The 22,525-nt window shown below is 35.9% G+C and overlaps 1 protein-coding gene across 1 annotated transcript in view; it reads right to left on the reverse strand.

Annotated features, from left to right (window-relative positions):
* DNER (delta/notch like EGF repeat containing) overlaps positions 1-22,525 on the reverse strand; it is a 136,578-nt gene that overhangs the window by 25,418 nt on the left and 88,635 nt on the right. The window contains exons 6-8 of the mRNA XM_075761076.1: positions 21,410-21,563; positions 16,811-16,924; positions 6,357-6,581 (exon numbers count right to left, since the gene is read on the reverse strand). Of these exons, the coding sequence (XP_075617191.1) occupies positions 6,357-6,581; positions 16,811-16,924; positions 21,410-21,563 (493 nt within the window). The remainder of the gene's footprint in view (positions 1-6,356; positions 6,582-16,810; positions 16,925-21,409; positions 21,564-22,525) is intronic.

Below are 22,525 nucleotides of genomic sequence, written 5' to 3' on the forward strand. Positions count from 1 at the left end.
AACTTTGCTGTGACATTAGATTATTCAATTTCTAGATGGATTTCTTTGCTTTGGGCCAGACAAAATTAAAAAAGAATATATTAAATATTTGCATTTGAAATTGATAACAGCAGATCTATTAAAATAATGGTGCATAAAGAGAAAAAAGGTTTAAGAGGAAACATTTAAGAGGAGGAAGAAACTGCTTTGGGATTCAGGGACTAAATAATGTTCTATGAACAGACACAATGGGGTCCCACTGGTTTCATGATCCAGGTTGTAGATGAGAAATCCAACAAATGAGCACAAGAATTTTTATCAGGATTAGTTCTTTAACACGGGGTAAGCGTGAAACCACGTGACAAACTATGAATCTAATGTCAAAACACTTGGTAGTTTTTTGTTACCTGTAAAGGGCCAGGTGATAAGTATTAACAATTGGGGTGTATAAGCATATAATTAAAGATTTAAAGGTAAAGTTTCACGTGCAATTGAAAAATCACACATGTATTACAAAGTAGGTGTGGTTGCATAGACTTGTGAATTACACAGAGCCCTCTCAGCAAACATTTGAAAAAGAACTATATGCAACTTAGAAATAACTTACACATTTTCCCCCCGCATTCTGGAAATGGGAACAGTATTAGACTGCTCTCCAAGTTAACTTACACAAATTAGCTTTTCTATACAAGCTATCAGATGATATAGGTTACCCATAACAATGCCCACAATGAAAGCCAACACACACAAAAAATTAGTAGTAAATGCCTGGTTGTGCATGTTCTGCAAATTGTGCAGATATGCGAATATAATAACAATCATTTTTCATTCTTCAAATCTGTACACTGGCCAAAAAAAAAGCAAGGAAACCAAACTGCCTACCAAGCAAGGACACTTTCACAGACCTTGGGCTAATTGGAACTGTTTAAAATTCTTCTCTTGTTTAATTTTTGAGGCAGAAGTAACACAGATGAAAATCCAGCTGACACTATGTCTGCTAGCAGAAACAGTCCATAAAGGACAGATCGCATTCAGGTCACACATATAAGCAAAAACTCTGCAGTGCTTTGCTTCTGTAATAAATTATATCCTCTATCAAATACCTAAAAAAAACCCAAACATGGCATCCTAGAGCTGAACACTTATTTTTTAATAAGTGGCAGGTTCTAAAGTTTTTAAAACAGTATGTTTCATTTGTATCATATAACCAGTATAGAAGAGAGTTCTAAAATGTCATTTAATAAACTTACCATTAATATATCTTAAAAAAAATAATGTATAGGAATTCAGGAAGATGTCTGAAAGTGAGACACTCTTGTACAAAGTAGTCAGTAGTCTAGGAGCTGGCACACCCATGCTGAGAGCCAGCAAGCCAGAAAGCCTCAGGGTCAAGAGGCAGAGATCGTTTCTTTCCTGCTAATGTATGGTAACACCTTTATGTAGTTCAGTATGTTTATCATTAACCCTTGGGTAACGCTACTAAACTGCACACAGATTTTATTCATCCACTTTACAAATAACGTTACAAAGATCATCAAAGTCTCTGCAGGCAAAACTGTAAATAGAATCTAGCTTTTTAATATACCAGAGACATAATTCATCCACTCTATCAAACTGCCTTTTGATAGAGATACCAAAAATGTGTCAGGCCATGCTCTATAATCATTACTGTAGGATTTTTAAGAAATTGCAACCTAGGAATCCCCAAGTTTAATTGCTCATCTGCCTTACATGTAATAATTATGCAAACCATTGGCAAAATGCATATTATGATGCCTCCTAAATGCTGTTCTACACAGAAGTTGACTCCCATTTATCCGCTATCACTTCAACCCATTGGGAAAAATTTCTGAAGGTAATGGGTGCAATGCTATGACATAAAAAAAAAAGAAGAAAAACATAATAGTGTGTTCAGAACAATGAAAAAGCATGAGAAAGAAACAAATGATTCTGACTATTCCTATCTTGCTACCACTTAGTTGCAGTTCTTTAGTGATCTCTTGAAATAAGTTATCCAAGTTTTTAAATTATTGACAGATTAATGACAAGTTCACATAATTTGGTCTTTAGTTCCACCTCTACATGAAGGAAGAAATGCTATTTGTAGAAGGAATTCTTTCTAAAACAAATTGTCATTTTTAAAAGTGAAGTTTACAGCAGTCTACAAAAGGGTTGGAAAAAAGACTTTTTTTTTTTTTTTTTTTTTTTAAATACTTCCCATTAAATTTCATACATGGAGCAACACAAAAGAGTTCAACTAAAGGAGTGCCATATATGGTCTTGGATGCAACCTCTATGGCCTCTCATCTGGCTAACTTTTAAATGTACAAATATTATTCACATAAAAATAAGTTTCCACAACATGAGAAGTCTGAGACTACTTTTAAGTCCTAAGAGACATGGAATTAATTTGAACAAACCTAACCAACAATTTCTAATCAGCTTTAGGTGACAAATTTCAGGAAAAAAAGCTTTTATTTGTCCAAGAATATTTAACTAGCCTTTTGTTGTTTGAACCACAGGCAAAAAAAAACATGCTGAAGAAGAGTAAAGCTTCCCTGGTTTACCTGGAAAAAGCAATGCCTTGGGTTTCCTACCCTGGACGGCTCGGGAAAGGGCCCTTGTGCTGGACAGCTCCCGGTATGCCAGAAATCAGATCCCTTTTTACCACAGAAACTTGGAAGAAAAATTTTTTACACTACTTGGGAAATTCAGGTTTCTGTTGACTTGAATTATCATCCCATCGCTTATACAAAGGTAGAATATCTGTTCTTGTGTTTTGATTACTACAAGCCAAAGCATTTGAATCCAGACAATTCTTTTCAGAACTCCCCACAGCATACACAACACTGGTGGTCTTAAAAATGCTCTTCATCAATCTCTGTTTTTTTCAGTCAACTATGGTTTCAGTCATATATTAAAAACCACTTAAAGATCAAAACTTATTCATACGTTTCCTTGTTGCCCAGCGTTAGGCAGCTCCTCATCCCAATAGCTTCTTCAGCCTCTGCAGAGATTTTTCTTGACCATGCCCCCACTTCTTGTACCATTCAATAGCTAGAAAAACAGTTTTCTCCTACAAATCCAAGTAAGTTAACAAAATACTCACTAGCTAATCAAGGAATAGATTGATACTACCAAGTAACTCTCATAGTCCTACCCACTGAGGGCTTTTTTCCTGTCTTTCTTGACTTTTTTATTTTTTTTAATTTCAAACGTTTTTTTTCCTGTTCACTCCCTCCACTCTTTAGCTCTTCTGGGGGCTGGGTCAGGAGAATAATATCCAAAATGAAGGGGTAAATATTAAACTAATAAATTCACAGTTCTAAAAATGAATTTAGGAAATCAGCACCTGGCAATTTCAACTGCCTGCAATCAAAAAGATATTTTGTCAGACATAGAACTAATTATCAACTGATACGAATTCTAGTTTGTGCTCTCAGTAAGACAGTATACGTTAGCTCTATTTAAATATGATTAGGCCTGTTGCTCTTCATCTCAATACCCAATCCTTTTCTCTAAAGATTCCTCTATTATGCAAACGAACAGCAAAGCAATTAAACACTTCAAAAAGGAAGACTGAAAACTTTTAATGAACGAATTATCATCATCACCTCCTGAAACATATAAAACAAACCACATGTTAGAAAATACGCTTTTGCATTACATAATGTCCTCCTCCTGTTCAGATGAAAACTGCCCACATCATTCACAGAAACATCTGAGCTGAAAACATTTGAGGTCGCTTAAACATTTGGATCTTGCCATAAAAATCTACCTATCCTCTGGTCTGTGAGAAATTGCAAGCTGAAGAATTGAGGATGCTTACTGAAAAACTGTCCATAAAATTATAAAATGGAGGGGGGTTGTGGGTTGTTGGAGGGTTTTTTTCATAAATAAGTTAATAGGTCTCATGGCTAAAGCTCTTACATGAGATTCTTATAATCCTGTATGTATAACCTCACATCTGCTGGATGACCAATGAATTATGAGATAACACTACTATGGTAACGTCTGCACTTCACTGTCATATTTCTCTCCTTTATAAAGAAGCATGTAATTTAATTATAAATCTGTCAAATCCAAACTACAAATTTCTACTAGCTTCTATTCATTTGTGAGTACCTCTCCAAAAACAACTTCTGATAGTCTTTTCTGGGTCTCTAAATAATAACGATTAATTCTGATATCTTCTAAAAATGCTGCATTAGTAGGTTTCATTACAAACTCCCCATATCCACAAATAAAACTAATCCATTCTGGCAGAGAAACAACTCAACACAAAATGCACAGACAGTTAGTGTTTTCTACACCAGTTAAATTCAGACCTATCAGAATCAATGTAAGAAAACTAGACGTTCTAGAAGAGTTAGGACTGCTCATTGAGCTGAGTTCCAAAAATTACCTTTTTTCAACAGCCTTTATAAAATTTTGTCAAAACAGACTTCACTGTTACATCATTCTCTGGATCAGGATAATTGTATTACATGTGCATAAACTTCGTAACTGCACTACTTACTATATAAGCAGTCATCTAATCTATTACTAAAAGTATCTTCATTCCCAAAGTCAAAACACACTGCAAGAAGAAAATTTCAGCAACGAAACCGTGAAATGACACAACCACGTCGTGGCCTCCCTCTCAGGAAAGCATACATCAGTGAGAATCTTGCTACACCACACAAAGCCTTATGATGAAGTATTCATAACGCTGAAACCTGTTCTTCCCACACTTATTGATGAGTGATGTCTTATTTTCAAACATCAATCCATTATTCCTACAAACTGATGAATGCTTTCATCCTTAAGCAGTTTCAAACTTTAGTCTCAACATCTGGAACGTCCTTGATGATCTCATGCATTGGTTAGTGAAAGCAGCACTTTAAAGCGTGCACTCAATGTACCATCCAAGACAAAGACATTAGATGGTAATTCTTGGGTCTTCAGAGATCTCTCTTCAGACAAGATACCAATTTTATGGGCTACAAAATCTTAAAAACTCACTCCTTTCAAGGAAAATATGTTTCACTTTGCTCTAAAGCCATAAGACATAGAAGCAAAAAGGAGTGACATCTTTCTTCTTCAAAATGCCAATAATAGATGAAAGTCAAATTAAACAGTTATTTTTACTTTCTTATTGTCCTAAGCCTCACTATCCTAATCTGAAGTTTTCTAGGAAAAGTTTGTGGACTTCTTTCTTGGCAAGAAAAGGAGAAACTTCTTTTTTGAAGAGAAAGAAGCCAATTTCTTTCCATGCATAGGCTAAAAAGAAAACATCCAGATGTGTCATGTATCAATGTTCAGATTTGCCACCTATAGGACGACTTGTCTACTTCAGGCAAAACCTTTGTGATTGGCAGGGTACCTGCACATCCTGCTAACTGAGAAGGAAGGGGAAAGAGCTGGAGAATTGTGACTGGTTTCCCACAAGGCAAGGCAAAACAGGAGAGAGAAGTTATTCCTCTGAAAGGAACGTCATAGAACAGCATGCATCTCATACCGTTATGTATATGTAGAGCTATTAACTATCCAGTATCACTCCTTACTTTATCCCTTGTACACTGGGAATTTGTTTCCCCCTTAACTTCTGCAGTTTTAGAGTTTATAGCTTTATAGGAACAGCATTTTTTTTAAAAAAAAAAATTATTCAAATGAAAACAAAGATTATTGGTTTTCACTCTAAGTGCTTAAGCAGTAGTGGATGTGCAGCACATATCATTCTTTCTGTACTTCATTATCATTGCTAAAATGTATAAAGGGAGCTATAAGCACCCCGATGTTCTGTTACATTGGTACAATGAAGAAACAAGTCTAGATCTAAGCAAAATGCAACCCAGACACTGTGCACTGTTAGGCTATATTGTCAGACAGTTACTACTAGCTCTACTCACCTAACCAGTATCCCTAGAACTCCTGAAGAGAGATAATTTATGTAAACATCAATGGCAGAACTAAACCCTTTGGGGTAACCAATTTTCTTTCCTTCTCTACCTTTCTTCAGCTACCTTGTTTGTTTCCACTCCTTTCCCAGTGATCAGTGTCCCATTCTCCATTCTCTCTACCAATTTTTGTAATTCCAATTATAATGATACCTCACCTTAAAAAGATTTATCCTGCAGACTATAGTTATATAATACAGCTGTAGATATCAGCCAAGCCATATGGATCTCAGTGGGTATTTTCAGCGCTCACTCTGCAATTTTTGATTTTCCAAATGGAATATGTAGTTTCCTATTGTTATTCTAAACAGATAGAACATCTGCTCAATGTGGTTTATACAACGAAGAGAAAAAAAGGAAGTAATTTTAAACTATGTATGGAATCTGCATATAAAAATATTAGAAGCTTTACAAAACATGTATCTGTTTGGTACAAACCAGGGATACAGAGGCATTTGTAGCTGGTTCCAACACTACGACAAATGCCATGTGCACAAGGATTCAGAGCGCAGAAGTCAATCAGCTGAGCACACGTAGGTCCTGTAAATCCAGGACTACAACTGCAGGAGAAAGCAAGTCTGTCTGCATAACAGGTTCCATTGTTCTGGCAGGGAGATGATGCACAAGGGTCTATTTTGTCTTCACAAGAAGTTCCTAAAAACCCTAAAAGAAATAAATGGTTTTGATAAGTAAGCATTCTGCTATGCATAAGATTTTAATAACTAAAGCAAGTTAAAAGTAAGATATATTAATGGCTATATTCCTATTTTTTAATTCTATGAAAATTACAAAAATACAGACTTCCTATGTATATTAATCTCTAATTTTACCCATTAACATAGCATGATAAAAGATGTTTCAGATAGAATCACAGTATCATATGAGTAAGGCAGTGAATTGCAAAAATATTTGCTGAAACTGACAGTGCCTATCCACTTTTCGAAGTGTGTCTGGCTAGAAAAGCAGAAGAGATTTTCTACAGATCAGGAACAGACTAGCCTGGAAAAAAAAAAGAGCCAAAACTGACCTTTTTTTCATTACCATTAATGTGTATGTTAAGAATAACAACCTCTAAAGCAGCACATGAGGTTACTTGAGCTTCAATAATTTAAAATAATTTAACATAAAATTAGAAAAGGATATTCTTGCAAGGGAGTTTTTTTAATCAGATGTAGAAAGGAATAAGATTTGAACAAATTGCAGTATACTAACTATAGTTTGCATTTATACATACATCATATATGTAGTAACCTGATGCATGGTTATTGTACCCAAAAGCAACTCAGGACAGTATATTCAAATTCTGGCACCTTTCCAAACAAAAAGAACAAACTGTACTTTCCATTCAATTCTAATATTTTTTGATGAGTATTTGGTCCATTTGTACAGACTATCACTTTTCAGGCTTAAAGTTCCCTGGAATATCTTACATTGTAGAACAGCTCTTAACATTACAGTACTGAGAATGAGAAATTAGGAGCAAATCAGGCCTGCCTCCACTCAAGACCCAGCAAGCCAGCTTTACAATCTAACAGAAAGTACAAACCATTGCAGTTGTGCCAGTCTAAAAGACAGAACAGACCACGTTGCCACTGCTACCCAGGAGATCGTAGCAACATTTCAGACACCAAAGAAAATATGTAAATGCATGAAAAACTATTCTAGGTTTTGAAAAATATTTAATCAGAAAAAGAGAAAAACAAATTTTAAAAACGCCCACAAACACACACACAAAACTAGAAAATGTGCCTGATGATGAAAGGATCAAGATGTCAAAGATGTCTCTCTTTTATAGCAGCCTGGCAACGACTCAGAGCATGAAAACAATGGCAGATGACATTTTGGATTAACACTCGATATTGCAATCTTATCCCTGATGGAATGAAGCAGATTTTTTGCCTTACTTCTATAGTTTTTGTATCTATAAAGTCTTGCTGCTGGATTAAAAGCAGTTGATTTATTAGAACTGAACCCTTATATTGTGTAAAGCTTACGATGAATACCAAAAGTGAGACCAAATACCACATTCAATACATACTTCACAGCATCTTGTTATCTTTTACTGACTCAGTAAATATTTTTGTTCTAAACAATGTCATTCCACATTTCAAGCAAGGTACAATTCACCAGGCAACAGTTTTCAGTTAATTCTGACAGATGTGTTACTTTCAGAGCATTTTTATTTTCTTTCTTTTCTAATTATTCATTATTCACATTCAGGTGAGTTAAACTGTAGTTTTGTTTAACTGTAGTTCTAGCACTGTAATCATAGACAGCAAGTCAGGAGTTGGCAATTCTGAAAACAAGCACATAAATAGATTTACATTTTAAAGCATAACAAAAATACCCAAATATTTACTAAAAGGTTTAAATTCTATAATTTGTTCTTGATTGATTAGATTTGTTGAAAACCTGGGCCAGAAAGATCCAGTGAACTGAGCATAGTCTGTCAACCTGACTGAGGTCCAAGACTTGAAGAGCAAGTGAGGGCTGAGAATCAGGCTAAAGACATTAAAGTTTCCGGTACACACCAAAAAAAGGGAGACTAGCAATTAATTTTAAATATCCTGAGGACTTCCTCAAGGAGACACACTCCATGTTTTATAGATTCACAAAAGCTCAGTGAACTGCATCAGAAAGAGAGGGAAATGGATGTTAAACAAAGGTAACCCACAGAGTGTACTACAGGGATCTACTCAGAGAATTAACAAAACTTAGATCATTGTAACTAAGGAAAAGATGGAAAGGCCACAACTGTCCTGTGAGTTCCACACAAAACTAGGGTATTCTTGGGCACTGTTGCCAGCAGGATTTTAGGAGCATCCTCAAAATATTAGGTCCTGGAAAAATAACTAAAAAGCCACGTCTCCCTCATACACTCATAAATGTATGAATTAAATTGGAATTAAAAACGAAGAAAAAATAACCCAATTAAACAATTTAAAAAAAGAAACAACCTATGGATTAAACTTTTAGCAGTTTAGTCACAAGTAATTCAGCAACAGACTGGGAAAGAAAAGCAGGTCTGGGAGGGTGCAGGCAAAGAACAGGCAAGAGCCTTCTGCCCTCTGCATTTGCTGTCCTATGGCTGAGATTGCTTACCGGGCTCTATCAGGACCACCTGCACCACCTTCTACCCTCTCCATTTGCTATCCTATGGCTGAGATTGCTTACCGGGCTCTATCAGGACCCCCTGCACACCTATGTTGAAGAGGAAGAGCTTAAAAACAGATACTGTGGAATCTTATATTAGAGGTCCCTCCTGTAGAGGATAACTGCATCACCATTAGAAACTGAAAAGAACGGAAACCCTACAATCAAGAATCTAATCGCTGACAAATTAAAAAAGCCTGTATTGTTATCATAAAATCCTGAACAGATTTAAAAGAATCTGCAAGGACTTTTAACTTTTACCAGGAGAAGATCAGCCAATGAGTCCAGTGAAATCTCTACACTAATTCTGAAACCGGATTAAAAAGGATCAAAGAGATCTGAGGTCACACAATGACACTAATGCCGCTTCACTACAACCTTTGCAATAATCTTCCCTACAAAGAGAAGCTTACTGGCAGATGGCTAATGTTTCAAGTGACAAAGCACTTCAAGAACATATGCAGGTTTAAAATACACTAAAACATGTTGCCCTTGTGCTATCTTTGACTGCACTGTGAAATGTGTTTAGTTGATTCTGGAAGTTTAAATCTTATGTATAAGTTAAATATCTGAAAATACTCAAAGCAGCAGTAGTTACACATCTGAATTGAAGATCTATTATCTTGGCATTTCTGAGTGTCGTCCATATCAATAAAACTGTTGAAAACAAATAATGCAAATAATAAATTTAAAAATCAAATTTAGAGGTGTATTGATTAAAATCAGAATCAAATGCTGACCAAAAAAAAAAAAAAAAAAAAAAAAATCAGGATTATTTATCTGTGGATAAATATCCCCTGAACTGTTCTTCAGCCAGCTAACATGAACCCAACCCTGCATCTAGGTCATTATTGGTTTAACAGGGATGTGACTGCTATGTAAAGGCTACTGGTGATTTGAAAGATCTGAATGCAAAATTTACCAAAGGAATAACACAGAATGTAAAGGGGAAAGGCAATATTAGAAAAGTTTTATATTGCTAAAAACCACAATACAATATTTGTGCTTACACGGATCAGACCATTTGGCTAGTTGTAAAGAGGAATAAAAGTAGTAAGTCAGGGGATATTCTTTATGTATTGCTACAGACCTCCAGGGCAATGATAAAAACTAGATCAGAAAACGTTTTCAGAGATGGAAAATCTCTGGATAAAAGCCAGATTTCTCGTCATGGTGGGATTTTAATTACTTAGCTATTGAAAGCAAGAGCACCATGTACAAATCAAGGAAGTTAAACATTTTCTGAAGATACTGTAAAACTGCTTTTTATGCAGTCTGCAGAAAAACCAACTTGCCTGAATGTTATGTGAGACCTAATTCCAAGAATTACACAAATGTGAAAAATGAACTCTGTGAATTCCTAGGACTCAGAATTACAAAACCTTTAGATTTGAAATACGGGGATAAGTTATAAAAGAAATACAGGCAATTTATTATTTTCCCTATAGAAAATTGTCTTGTGAGGAAATACAAGATGTCTGATAGTATTTTACCAGCATTCTGTAAAGGGAAAAAAGATACTCATCATAAGGAAACAAGAACTCATTACAATGTAGTTGTAAGATTTTGATTTAAATTCACCCTAACTAAGTCTTTATGGATAAAGATGAACAGAGACTAGACCTGTTAAAACATTAAGAAAAAGTCTGTTAAAAATAAAAGCAATTTGGGAAGATGCCAGGTAAAAACATTAGATTAGCAGAAAATACCAGAAACTAAACAGCCATAAAAAATTTTAATTAACAACAAAATGTTCTTCAGGTAAATTAAACTCTCTTATGATAATACGAAGAATTCTGCAGTCCCTAATCACCAGTAACCTTGGGATATCTTCCATATGCAACAGCTGCGTGTGACCTACTTTCCTGGAATCAAGAAAATAAATAGGTTTATTGTACATAAACCTAAAGAAGTTAGAATCACATCTGCAAGATATAATACAGAAAAAGGATTTTACATGAACAATGAAGCCCAGAAAAAGTGAAGACCTTGAAATTTAAACTATTCTTTAGGCTAGGCTAATAACTTCTGTTCTCCTGGTCGATTAAAATTCATGGTGACAACGTACATTTTCTAGCTGCTATTACAAATCAACACGTATGAATCACAACTTAGCATCTTCTATAGCTGTCAAACTCTTTATTTTTTAAACCACTGAAACCACAATAAGAGCATTCATAAATTTGCTGCTTTCCAGTATTTCCAGAAATACCTGCAGGTATTTCAGGGCCCTTTTGCTTAGTGTGTTGCCTAGCTGTAGTTACCTGCAGCTAGTCAAATCAAATTGTCAATAGTAAAATAAAATCAGTCCTGAAATGTGAATTTCAAGTAATCTATATGTTGAACTCCTAATCAAAGCACTGTTTTCTCTATATCTTCTTCTACAGAATGGCTATGAAATCCATTATTGCTGATTATTTTTCAAAAATATATTGCGATGAATGAAAGGATTTATGCCACTTCTGTAACAGAACGTCAGAAACGTCTTGCACCAGAAGTTTACTTCTTTGCTATAATAAGTGATATGCACTTTGCTCTATTATCTGGCTTTGTTCAAAACCATATTCCACTACTAATTTATTTTAATATTTTCTTATGATCAAAATTTTAAAAGGCTCCCCAAATGTTTAAAATATGTAAAATATATAGATAAGTACCAAGTCTTTCATTTTATCAAATTTACAAAATTTGCATATGTGAGAAACAGATTAGTGAGACTTGCATTTCCTCACCACACAAGCAGGCAATTTCCATAATTTTTTTTTTTTTTGAAAAAACTTTTAACAAAGATTTCAATTAATTTAATAACTACATAAGTAAGGATAACTAGTTTCTCCATTGCTGAAACATTTCTTCTAATTACATTTGCTTATTCCAACTAGCTTTTTTAATGATTCTAATTATTATTTGTATATTGAATTCCACTTCAGAGTGCTTTGGGAATTTACATAACTTCTCAGTGACTTAAAGAAAATTAAGTAACCAATTTTATAAATCGATGAGCAGGAGCCCAATCAACTCAAATAAAATGAATTAATATTACTGTCAATACAGAGTATGTTATACATTACAATAAGTGGAAGAAAATCAGAATAGATATTTAAGAGTAATATGGGTATTTATGGGATCATTCTGAATATAAATGTCAAATATCTGTATTACTATGTGTATTTTTTTATAATGTATAAAAATTTATTTGCATGATCATTTGAAAGTAACACTTGCTAAACGTATGTTTATTATCATGAAACTTTAAAGAATATGATCAAAGATCCCCACCCCATTGTAAGTACAACATCCCAAACATCCTTTTCATGATAATAGTCAAAATTTTCATAGAATCATAGAATGGTTTGGGTTGGAAGGGACATCAAAGCTCACCTAGTTACAATCCCCCTGCCGTGGGCAGGGACACCCTCTGCTAGACCAGGTTGCCCAAAGCCCCATCCAGCCTGGCCTTGAACACTTCCAGGGATGGGGCATCTACAACTTCTCTGGGCAACCCGTTCCAGTGCCTCACCACCCTTACAGTGAAGAATTTCTAACATCTACCCTCTTTTAGCTTAAAGCCATTACCCCTTGTGCTACAACTACCTGCCCTTGTAAACGGTCCCTCTCCATCTTTTCTGTAGCCCCTTCAGGTACTGGAAGGCCGCAATTAGGTCTCCCTGGAGCCTGCTCTTCTCCAGGCTGAACAACCCCAACTCTCTCAGCCTGTCCTCATAGGAGAGGTGCTCCATCCCTCTGATCATCTTTGTGGCCTCCTCTGGACTGACTCCAACAAGTCCAAGTCTTTCTTGTACTGGGAACCCCAGAGCTGAATGCATTTTGAACAAACTCTTCAGTTCTTAATATTGCTTTAGCTTCTTCACTATAAATTTGAGTATAAAATCCAATTTTCTCTCCAGTACATGTGACTAAACTTGAGATAGCAGTTTATTTTCTGACATATTTTGGACATTAAAATCTACAATGTATCACACAGAAAATGGAATCTGCAAGCATAAAGAAATTTTCTTTACTGAAGGACTCTTAAGATAGTAAAGTTGTCTAAAGAATAGTCATGAAATGTTCATATCTGATCTAGGCTGCTTTTTCAGTGCCTCAGATCTCACCCTCTGTAAGTTATCACAGGCTTCTTTCATGAACCACAAATCTCATTCCCAAAAGAAATGCACAATCTCCAGATCATTCCTCATTGTTTCCATCTCATTCCTTTTTCTGCCATCTTTTCCTTTTGTGATACTTTCCATCTTCTCCTATCCTTTTCTTCCTAACCACATTATATCTCCAGTCTTTTAGTTTTTACACATATATAAGCTCCTTGGCTACCTTTCCCCCACTGTGCTGAATTAGCACTACAGAAAGAAAGGCCTCTTCTCAACAAGCAATTACTATTTAGCACAGCAGGAGAATAGCAGCAGAGCAAGAGACCTCACTTAAATTAGAAACCTAACATGGGGGTTTGGTAGGGGTTTTTTAAATGGAAAATTTGAGGACATGCTAAAAATAGGAAATCTGCAAGTTATTGCATCTGCAATTTTCAGTTAATTATCCTTTGTTGTATTCACAAAAATAACCAGATCTCTTCAAAACCCAAACAAAAGCGCTCAAAATATGCCTCTATGAGAGCATAATACCTCAAAAGAAGAAAGAAGAATCATGGGAAAGGCAGTCATTAGTAAATTTAGACAATATATTTTGTTAAATCAACCCTTTCTTTCCCTCCACGAAATATCTGAATTCCTGAGCTCGTTGGCATTAGTAGATCTTCCAGAACAAGATGGAAAAGCAACGCCTTATTGCCTAATATGCCCATTAGGCTACTCCAGAGCATTAGCACTGCCCTTGCAGCAGACAGACTGCGTCACTTCTGCACCAACACTTTCCCCTCTTTACGGTGAGGACGTGAGAAGGAAGCACAGCTGCCTTCACGGTACCTTCATGGGAAGGGTTTGCTCTTTGAAACAATGGTAATTATTAGGGGGTCAGAGAAACTTTGGGCCGCTGTTGAGTTATCGCAGGCTCACTCAAGAAGAGTAACCGCACACACAAAATGGCATTTGTTACAGCAAACCTAAGAATGATTTTCTCATGTCCAAGGGACTGAGACTCAGACATGGCATGTACAAGACTATTCTTTCTAAGGGAAACAACCCTGGGCAGTCCAGAAGGTGATTCCTGTAACTTTCTATCCCCTCCAAACCCTTTTTCTACATTGGAAATAATACAGATCAATGCACAAAACCTGATTTTAATGAGTTGAAAATGTATTTCAGTAAATTTTTGTTCTTGTGTTGCCTCAGTGCTTTTTGAAAACATTTATACCATGTAAGCATGTTAGCCATATAAATAAGCAATCAGAGTAACAGCTCCTTCCCCAATTCTATCCTCACTCTGTAAGATGGCTGTTCTTGGAAATATCGAAATGATACTGGGAGACTAGAACTGGTAACTCTGCACAGAAAGTTTCAGGCAGGTGTTTGCCTATCAACAAAGTCTATGAGCAGAAAGGTACTTCTTGAAGTTGGTAAATAATTGTAAACTTTTTTCTTTCCTCTGGAAGAGTCAAAAAGCACAACATATCTTTAAGGAAAATCCAGAAACTATAGAAAACCTCCAGACCCCAAGCAGAAGAAGAGCACAGGTTTGTAACCCATAATAAGAACAAAAGTGCCAACCGACAAAAGTACCAGAATACTGAGAATATGGTACCAATGTGCCCAGAAGGAAAAAGAGCAAAGCATACAGCCTAAATACTAAGATAGTACAATGACAGTGCCAAAATATGCCGACTTAAAGCTGAGCGCACAGCAGAAATAACTGGAAACTTATCAAACACAAATATGGATCAGTGGCAAAGAAAAGAGCAGAGGATAAGTATTCAAGAAACAAATCGGGCAACAAGACTATAGGACCAAGTGGCATAACACAGAGACAGCCAAACACAAGTAAAACTGAGAAAAGAGAAGTGCAAGCAACTTGGTTCTCCTGCAGCAGAAGAGCTACACACCAAGCAGTGGTCCATCAGATAACCTCTCCATCGCTCTCTTTGGGGAGAACAGCTCTGGAGGGAGATGAAGGGAAGGTTTCCCAGACCTGTGCTCCAGGTGTCCCATGAGGCGCAGGGGAATGGTGCGGGGCTCTCGGCACAGCCAGCTTGCACTTGCAAGAGCAGCTTTGCTGGCTGCGGCTGTGCCAGGGCCTGCGGGCCAGGCGGAGCTGGCAGCCTGCCCCACTCCCGTTCACAGGCTAATTGCCGCCGGCAGGAGCTCCCTGAGCGGGAGAGCAGCCCCAGCACCACGCAGCGACACAGGCATAAATGGCTTTTAGCAGGGCACTGAAGAGCTATGCTACAGGCACCGTACCACAGCACGCCCACAGCAGAGGATGGGTGATGTGGCCACCTGGGGACCTCAGCCCACCAGTAACCCTGTCCCGTGGCCAGCACCTACTGGTCAGCAGAAGGTCAGCATATTCATTAATAGGTCATCAGGAGCAAGCAGTTAAGGTATGCCACATGCAGAAACAAATATTGCAGTTCTAAATCAACCAAAAATCTCAGCAGCTATTTTTCTAAGCATTTATTATTGGGAAGATCATTTCCTGCAAAGCATCCTTGAAGGTCCTTGAATAGATTTCCTAAGAAAAATGCAAGTAAGTTATTGACCAAGCCTAACATCTAACAACGTGATCAAAAGCAAAGCTGAATTTTGCTACTAGTCATAAGGCAAACAGTTTTCAAAATTCTTCCAAATGCAAGATCTGCACTTCTGTCAAAATGGCAGTGTTTCAACACAGCTGTTAAGTGGGTCACTCATTAAAGCCCAATACTCTAGAAAAGCAAGGAATCGATCTAATGAAATTACAAATAATCTTCATTATTAAGCAAGTATATATTACTGGAGCAGTTATGAAAGACTTGTACCCTTAGAGCAGGCATAAGGTGCTGGCAGAATAAAAACAACATCCACGGATCAAGTAAGAACAGAAATATAATTAGTTCAAGGTTGTAATCTTAATTATAAATAACTAATAGAAGGCTTCATAATTGAGAGCTTTCACTCCTGAAAATTTTTTTTAATGAGCAATTTAGGCATCTGCCATTCCAGTCAGCAAATCATGACAAAAGCATACGCTTTAGCATGGTGGTGTCCTCGTTTCACACAGTTACATTTACGGCGTTTACCAATGAGAATCACAGAAAGGCTTTCATGTAGAGAAAGAAGTCCAAATAGAAAGGAGAATTAATTAAAACTTCGGGGGATTGAAATCATTCATTTAGTTTTGAAGTATTGCTTTTACACACATTTTAGCCAACTGATCCATACTACAAGGGAGGCATCAGGCATCTTTTCCTCACACATTTACTGGACAACACAAAAATCAGACCGCACCCTAAGTCTCCTCAGATTCAACTTTCTCACAGTGCTGGAGCCTGATTTCTATTGCAGAGATGCCAGAGAATTAGAGAACATTTCTGTACCACATATACACTGAAACACTAAGCTCCTACCATACTTTATAAACTGTTGCTTATTGTACAAAGATTTCTTGGGGGGTGGGGGGTGTTCTGCTTACAACTATGGCCTAAAGAACGATTTTTAAAATATTTAAATATATATTTATTTTCATATATATATATATGTATGTATATCAATACAAGTGAAAATTTAGACTAAGTACACCCCACAATACACCAATTTGTATGAAGTACAAGATAAGTCTTTGCTGTTTACCTTCTGGGCACCGACAGCTGAATCCCTTGATGCTGGATGAGCAGGTACCTCCATTCTGGCATGGCTGCTGCGTGCAATGATCAATCTCTGACTGGCACAGTTCTCCAGTGTAACCTACAAAACAGCACACAACATTCAGAAAATATAGCAAAAATGAGGTTTTATCACTAAATGCATTACTAGGTCATTCAAACAGTACCACTAGTTTTCTTGAAGAAAATTAACCAAAGTAAAAAATAGAATCCAGGACAGTCTTCTAATTTCTCATAAAATGAGATTTTTAATTAGAACTTATACTTCACTGTAGAAACATAAATAAGTGGTGGAAATCTAGAGATTATATCAATTGTATTTTACCAGCAGCAATATTCTGACACCACTAGTATAATGGTGATTGGTGCTGGGTCCTCATCAGCACCCATATAACCAAAAAACAAGTAAATTTTAACTGGTCTTCAAACGCATCTTGAATCTCAAGTCAATAATCTTTAGCAAGACTTTAAACAAGACATTATGAATTATTTGTGCGTATGCTGAATGACTGGCATTTGCTCCTACTTCTGGGCTTCAGAAAGAGTGTTTATTTTAAGTGGGAGCTGTGAAGAACTGCTCAGCACAGTTGCAAATTCTTCCAAATAAGCTCCTATAAGTTCACAAGCTACAGATTGTGTGTACTGTACTATTTGACCATAAGTTTCCTTTGTTCCATATGTCTGATGTCTATAACACATCCCCAAAAATGAACAAACTTACAAAATACAATCTAAATGATTAAACACTCCAAACTTGAATTCCTTAACAAAACTACACACAGAGGCATTTTGGTTTTTAAAACGAACCCTACATAAAATTGTAAACATCTTCCATAACAAGCATGTTGAACAGCATAGCTGGTATTAAAGACTAGTAAGCTATGGCTAGGTGACACTGTTAATACACTGCTGTGACCAGGTGTCTAAGACAAAGACCCTAAGGCGAGATAGAGGTCATGCCTGGACTAGGATTTTGCTTATGCTGGGGAAAAAAAGGGGGGGGGGGGAATTTCTTACTTTGATTAAATCATTCTTTTTAGTGCAAAGTTAACATTTAACAGTCTTTTGGGCAGGCTAATACTTAATATATTGATGTTACCATAAAATAGCTCTCGACATGGATTGTTATATTCGGAGTTGCTAGAGCACTACTACAGAAAAGGATCCATAAGACTTTGATCTCTGTGTACCTTAGTGCTTTTATATGCTATAGAGAACTAAATTATGATCCTATTTTCTGCAATGCAAAATTTGGGAAAAGAAACTCCATTGTATGTTATATCTGGATTAATGCCCATAAATCACCTAAACTGGAGAAAAATAATGAGGTTGAAAACCAGAACTGTGTTCTGGTGACCAGATTGAGGCACTTGGAGGGATGTCAGCCTCACTCTGGATAACCAGTGATTTTCTGTAATTCTAACTGGTCTCAAATTAACACAAAATTTACAAAACAGCAATGAAGTATTATAGAAGATGACATTGACCAATTTTTTTTTTCCTCTACAGGCTTCATATTTTTTCAAGTTCTTCATTCAGCTGATTATTTTTATGAATCATAATACAGTATTGAATATGTTTAACTCATTTAAACATTTTTCCAGCTTCAAACTGTTACCAAGTTTGCGAAAGCTAAAAATTACACTGGAATTCAACGTGTATCCAAAAGCATGCTGGCACAGAAAGGCAGAAATTATTGTGTTGCTCTGAAGCTTGCTACACAAATGTGACTTCCTGTGATTGTCATTATAGCTTGCAGGAAAATTCATCAGAGATAATATTTTATGTCAGTTTTATGAAAATAAATATGTCTCATCTTATTATGATCTATAGGGCATGTTTTGTCCATCTGAAAGAGAATATGCTTAGGGAATTTCGTAGCAAATGTCTCACCAGTGCTACAAACGAAGAGGTGCTAAGCAATCACCATGGCGGGGAAAAGCAGTTTTCTGGTGAGATACATTTTAAGAATCATTATAAGGTTTGGGAAGCATGATCCTATTGATATACAGATATTTCTGAAACTTTCATATGGAGACATTTATGATAATTAAACTCTTAGTTATCATTTTCTTTAACATTTTTTCATATGCAATGAATGCTAGTTTTTTAATGTGTGGGCACAAATTTTGGGGGGGGGGGGGGGAAATTACAGGTAGAAACACAAGCCACTGAACTTAACAATGATTAGACACTTGCTATTAAAAAAAATTAAGAAAAATTATTTTAAAAAACTTAAAGGCTACACCTAAATATAACATGTGGAGGCATGGAGCACAACCTTGCAAGTTCCAGAATGTAATAAATGGCATTAACTATATTTGGCTTACTGAGGATTTACAGAGGGACTTGATCACACTGTCATTCAGAAGGGAAGCCTTCACATATGGAAACCAAATCATTTCATTCCATCTATTGTGAGCTTTGTTTTATACCATAAGAAGTAGGAGGGGATTTGTAGAAGGAAATATTTCGAATTTTCACTTTTTTTTTCCCCCAATAGGAGCTAACAATTGTTCTAGAGACAAGGAAAAGAAACAATTATGAAAATAACAAAGCATATATTATATTTTAGAGAAATAGGTTTAAAATTGAAAGGATAAATTCCAAAGTTAAAAGACAGTAAAGACATCAATGGAAATATATTATATTTCCAAAATATGTAAAAGAACTACATTATCTTCAAGAAATCATCACGATCTTAGTCATTGTTTCCTGGCATCTCATGGTATCAATTTTTCTACAATTGTTTAACACTTTATGAAGCCAGCAACTGAAATGGCTGTCCCTAATAGCAATTACATTTTTAACTCATAAGGAGCTTTTAAAAATAAGGAAATGTCAAGTTTTTTAAAAATATATAGGGACTTGAGGCAGATACCTGGGATCGTAATATATTTTAAAAAACCCAACCACCACCCTAGGATTTTATACCATTACACAAATAAAATAGCACTTGCTTTATCAAGGGACTATAATTTGTAACTTCCCAATAGAAGCGGGAACTATCAAAGATCTGATCTCTGTGTAACAGCAGCAGTGATACCTTTGGAGTCTTGTACATAAGTGGGAATTATATCTATGTATATTCTGAATCAACCATATTCAACACGACAGTAGTGGTAGGGATTGTTCAAACACTTGAAGTTCATTCCACTTTTCTCATATTTAAATCATTATTCAACTGTATTTCTGTATCTTGTTAAAGTGACAGTTGATCCTTTGGCAAATTTAAGAAATAGAACAGAGTATACCCGCATAATAATTTCACATCTTATTTTCAGAGCAGTATAAATCCAGGTCATTATACAAAAATACAAATATAAATCTCTTTATTCCTGCACATTTGCTATAGTGACTTAATAGTGGCTAGTCTGCCCTGACGTGTGTTATAGTAAAGAACAAGAACGTTCCCTTCTTTAAGGGAATATCAGAACACCCACTCCATGATCCTGCTTTGGGGCAGGTTAAAGGAAGTATTGCTACATATTTAATGCACACAAATATCCACCCAGCATTAAAGCCTGTCAATAACAATTTGGAGACAACCACTAGAAATCTGACCAAATCATTCATTTCTCCATCTGCTTTTTACAATATAGCTTTTATGTTCTGCAGATCTTAGGGTCTATTCTGGCAGCATTTCCCCTCCCTTTTTTTGCCCCTGTTCAGATAAGTCCCCTTCCTCTCTAATATCAGCTGACCAGTATTAGAGAAATTAAAGTGTATAGTAAAATGTTGGAAGCAAAATAAATTACCTGCTAGATCCTAATCTCAGCCGACTTTCATTTTTAAATAATTTTAGAAAATATATATTGAAGTAACTGTTCTATTACGATAATTGGGTTTGGTTTTGAAAGGTAACGTTCAGATAGCAGATTTTTCTATAAAAGCCATTTAGTAAGGGTTTTTCCATCAGCATGTATCTTTAATTTACCCTCCAGCATATGACCATCATATTTAGTTTAATTTTAATTTCAGTTGTCTATATTCATTTGATCAAATTTTTAAAGTAAATGTTCTTAAAATAACTTCAGAGAACTCAGACACTTGTTTGTTAATCAAACCCACAAATTACTCAGTTTAGTTTATGAAATTTTTAAAAGTTTTCAAAATTTAATTAAATTCTGAGGAACAATCCAACAACTGAATAGCAGGGAGAGAATTTTCTTTCATTTGATTGGTGCAACTGAAGAAAAGAGTTCACTAGTTACAATGACAGCATATATATGGAAAGATTATAATGTATACTTAAAATCTATATTGAAAAAAAACCAAAAACAATTAAGAAAAAGCTGATGTAAACTAAATTTTGGTCATATCTTCTTAGTAGGTAAAGTTCTATTAGTTATGAATAATTCACTCATTTGGCCATGGTTTGGCTGTGTGCTTTCAATGGCATTTTTCACAGATAAGAATCTTCCACAGCCTTTTAAAAACTGCCCTTATCTTGTTTTATTTTCCTTCTTTCCTAGTATCTGAAGTTGCACAGTTCACTGCTCTGCAAAAGATATGCACTGAATGTTAAACCAAAAATGCATTATTCAAAGCATTATACAAAACCTACCAGCTGCGCAGCTACAGGTGAAATTGTTCCCATCGTGTTTCTGTGTGACATCAGTGCAGGTTGCGTTGTTCTGACAGGGCTGGCTCTGACAGGCATCAAATTCTTCACACAGGGAACCCTGATACTCGTCCTCGCAGTCGCAGAAAAAAGTTGCCTAAAAACAAACAGGATAGGTACTTCCCAATGAATTTTGAAAGATTATGTTTTCACCGAATACTCTACTGAACAAAGATGTTTTTACTCTTTTTCTGTTCACAGCAACAGTAGCTGACAAATACATCAACTGCATAGTTACTCTTTGAAATACTAAACCTGCATCAATTTTTCAGCTAAAATTTTTAATGATGCCAAGTAATTTCATCTTGATGAGGAGGCTGAGAACAGATCCATAATGTCTAAATCACTATGCATTTTTTCTTCCATTCCATAAATTACATTTATGTACTGGACTAATTGTCAGAATAAGTAACATGCATATTTACCGCAACAAAATCCTTCTACAAAAATGCACCCTTTATGTGAAGGGCAGGGCTGAGGTCCCAGAGGTTCCCTTCAGTGCTACTTCAGTAGTGACACACCTCTTCAATTTTGTTAAAATGGATCTTCTGAATGCATTTGTTACTTTCTCCAAATCTTACTGCTTAATAAAAGATCAAGAACACTACACCTGTTAAAGATCTTAAAATCCTCTAGTAGCCATGACACGGCACATTTTTGTTAGTAATAAAATAATAAAGATTACATTTTAGAAAATCTTTAGGTTGCTAAGATTGCCAAGGAAGTCTCAAAGAATGAAAGCAAGGAAAGCTTTCTCATCTGTAGTACACATTTATATTAAATATCTTTCTTACTTTGTTCATTAAACACTAGATGGCAACATCACTCACTCCCGAACATTTCAAAGCCAGATCGTTAGGGCTGCAACGCAGCTGTCCCATGCACAAACATGGCAATGCAAAGTACAGAATGTGCAGGGAACTAGAAACAAAGAGATGGGGCTAGTATTTTATCTTCTATTTTTACTTGTGTTTGCTTCATATGAATAAACAGCTGTGACCTAAGTAGAAAAGAAGATAATCATCTTCATACAAATAAAATATTTCACTCAGTAAAACC

This window comes from Balearica regulorum, chromosome 9 (assembly GCF_011004875.1).
Source record: "Balearica regulorum gibbericeps isolate bBalReg1 chromosome 9, bBalReg1.pri, whole genome shotgun sequence".
NCBI lineage: Eukaryota > Metazoa > Chordata > Aves > Gruiformes > Gruidae > Balearica > Balearica regulorum.